Source organism: Apis dorsata, unplaced genomic scaffold (genome assembly GCF_000469605.1).
Source record: "Apis dorsata unplaced genomic scaffold, Apis dorsata 1.3 scaffold_808, whole genome shotgun sequence".
NCBI classification, from domain to species: Eukaryota; Metazoa; Arthropoda; class Insecta; order Hymenoptera; family Apidae; genus Apis; species Apis dorsata.
The window spans coordinates 99,228-102,621 of record NW_006263947.1 but is presented as its reverse complement, the minus strand read 5'-3'; the positions used below and the strand labels follow the sequence as shown (position 1 = coordinate 102,621).

The window sequence follows — 3,394 nt, the reverse complement described above, 5'->3', positions numbered from 1 at the left end:
TATATATATACATACATAATATATTATATATAAAAATTTTTTTATTTTCTTTTTAATTAAAATACCATGATAAAATATTATTTTATATTAATATTCCATATATTATTTAAAAATTAAATCTTGTACAATATATGTGTCAAAAAGTATAACTTCAAGCTATAGATCGAGATAAGAATTCAATTTACACGTTTTTCTTTTTTTTATAATGATTCATAAAATATCAGAGATTTTCTTATAGAAAAATAAAATGATTATTAAAATAAATTTATTATCAAAAATTTAAATATTACAAATAAATTCTATAAAATATTTCTTATTTCTTAAGTTTTCGAAATTAATAATATTTTTTATTATAAATTTTAATTAAGGATAATTAAAAAATTTATTATATTTCTTTGAATTATGTACTTTTAAATATTTATTATTTTATAAAAATGTATTTTTATATTTTCAGAATGTATTGAAGGAGAAAGTGGTTGCAAAAGATGTAGAGATGGAACATGTGCAAGATGTGCAGTTCTTTTACATCAAGGTACTTGCGTTGATATTTGCCCACCAGGCCATATTGCAGATTGGTCAACTAGAGATGAATATATGGGAAAAATTTGTAAAGAAACAGGATATATGTTTGGATTTACTGGTAGTCAAGTAGCTATTTTGGTAGGAGTTGTTTCTGGTGCAACTATATGTATTCTGATAATATTATGTGGAGCTATAATTGTACATAGAAGAAAAAAAAAAGCTGCTAAATTAATCCAAAAGTTTGAAGACAGGTATTTTATATATATGTAAAAAATATAATTAAAAATAAAAATATTAAAAGTTCTATTTCAATCATATTTTAGTGCAGAGAGAAGAGAATTTTTAAAACATTTGGCAATGTTGAGAGGAGAAGGCAATACATTTCTTTCCATGCTCAATGATACTAGAAAACAAGTTAGGGAATTATACTATTCTGGAAATAATGGAGATGGTGCTGTTGGAATACAAGCATATAGGTATAATTATATAATTAATATAAATTGACTGATATATTCTTTTTTATTATAATTATAATTTACAGACCAGTTCTACGTGATTTGGCAAGGATATTAGTTCTTATTAATAGAAGAGATGATGAAATATCAGTTCCTCCAGATGATTGGCAAAGACTTTTTTCATGGGCAGAAAGACTATTAAGGCGATATAAAAGGCATAGTTCTCCTGAAGTAAGATAATTAATTTCATAAAAATTAATTTTAAAAATATTATAATTTTAAAACGTTTATTACTTTAAATTTTTTTTCATGCAAGTCTCTAAAACATTTTGGTGAGTCATGCATGTTAAAAAAATAATTAGATATATATAAAAAAAGATTATTTTTTAAATAAAATGATATAATCAAATTTATATATTATGAATTTTAAAAGATAATATTTTATATTTCAAGGTGGCTCAACTTGTAACATTCTTGCAACAACCAATAGTATCCGTCCAAATGAATTTACCACAGCAAATAACAATCACACAATCACTTCAATCTTATGAACCAAGAACCACTCCAACTAATCTGACTACATTCCAACCAAATGTACCACTTACAACATTTCAAGCAAGTGACAAATCAAGTATTAGTCCTGCTAGTTCCAGTCTTGGATATGTAAAAGACAGTCCTGTGAGTTCCAGTCTTGGACAGAATAGTGGAGTTTATAATGAGAAACTTAGTCCAAATGGATCTAGCATAGGTCAAACAACTCCATTAGTATATGATAACCAAAAACGACTGAAACCTCCAAATACACATTTTCAAGAACTTGCTATTTCAACTTTTAATCATAGTTATAATACTGCTGCATTAACAGAATCTAATTGTACAATAGATGAATGCGAAGCAAATGGACTTGATCGCGAATTAAATCTTCAATGGGAATTTCAAAGTAGTACAGAGGCTGCTAATTATACTATTTTATCAGATTGGTCACCTGCTCGTGAATACCTCATTGATGACTTTACAATTCTTGGTTTCCGACCACAAGATGAAATTACCACAGAACTGTAAATAATATATAATAATATACATAATTTATATATTTTTTTATAGTATTTGCTCATAAAGATACATTTTCTATACTGAAAAGACATATTTCATATTTTTTCATTGATTTTAAAACTATAGTATTTGAAATTATTGAAAAATATTATATATCTTTATATTATTGAATTAATTTATTTGTATTTAATATATTTTCAATCATTTTAATAAAATGAAATTTTAAACAAATATACTATTATTCAATATATTGTTTTTTAAATGTTCAAATATAGAATGTTTTATAATGAGATTATAATTTTATAATGTTATATATGAGATAAGTTGAAATATTTTTTATATTAAAAAAAATAAAAAAATTCTTTATTATATTTATGAGACCAAAGCTCAATTTTTAAAAATAAAAATTTGAAAATTATATTTTTAATGCATATTATTTAAATATTAGATAAAAAAAACATATTGATTTTATCAATTCATTTTGACTAACTAATCAAACAACATTAAAAGAAAAATACATTTTAATTTATTAGTTTACATTTAAGTTTTAAGTTAATATAGCAGATATAAGATATAAAGATATAATATGTCAATATCATGTTTTGATTCTATAATTAAAGAGTATACAACATAATTTAAAATCCAAAATTTTTCAAATTATACTTTTTTATTTCTTTTAGTTTAAACAAAATTATTTTGTATATAATTTTTAAAAAAAATCTATATATATATATATATATGTATATGTATGTATGTATGTATATATGTATGAATGCATATATGTAATGTATGTATTATGTACGTACGAATTTTTCGATAGAACGAATTTATAATGATACCAAATAATTATAAGCGTTTTGATTTAGATAATATTCTTTATTTAATTTTTATATTACGAATGTTTAATAATTATTACATAATTACTAGTCAATATTTTCTTTCATAAAATTGTGTCACAAAATTACATTCTTTGATCATTAATGTTTGAAATAAATTCATTTCAAAACATAGTTTTAATTAAGAACAAAATTAAAAACAATTTTAAATCTTTATTACAAATATTTTTTGTTCATACATCAACATATCATTATTATATAAAATATTATAATAAAATATTATCAATATATGATTATTATTACAACACTTGTATGTTACATAAAGGATCAAAATGGTCAATTGTATGTAAAATTGATGTAAATATTATTAATAACTGTAAGAGAATTATAAATATAATATATATATTCATAACATAATTAAAGTTTTTCTTTTTTTATATTTTTAATCCTTTTCCGTACCAGATAAATTATATAATAATAATAATAAATTATAAAATAATAATAAATTTATTTTTTTTTAATAATATT

The 3,394-nt window shown here is 21.2% G+C and overlaps 1 protein-coding gene across 1 annotated transcript in view; it reads left to right on the top strand.

The window, feature by feature from the left end:
• LOC102671003 overlaps positions 1 to 2,120 on the top strand; it is a 37,561-nt gene extending 35,441 nt beyond the window's left edge. The window contains exons 2-5 of the mRNA XM_006623053.2: positions 455 to 773; positions 846 to 998; positions 1,064 to 1,208; positions 1,431 to 2,120. Of these exons, the coding sequence (XP_006623116.1) occupies positions 455 to 773; positions 846 to 998; positions 1,064 to 1,208; positions 1,431 to 2,039 (1,226 nt within the window). The 3' untranslated portion in view covers positions 2,040 to 2,120. The remainder of the gene's footprint in view (positions 1 to 454; positions 774 to 845; positions 999 to 1,063; positions 1,209 to 1,430) is intronic.
• The last annotated feature ends 1,274 nt before the right edge of the window (positions 2,121 to 3,394 follow it).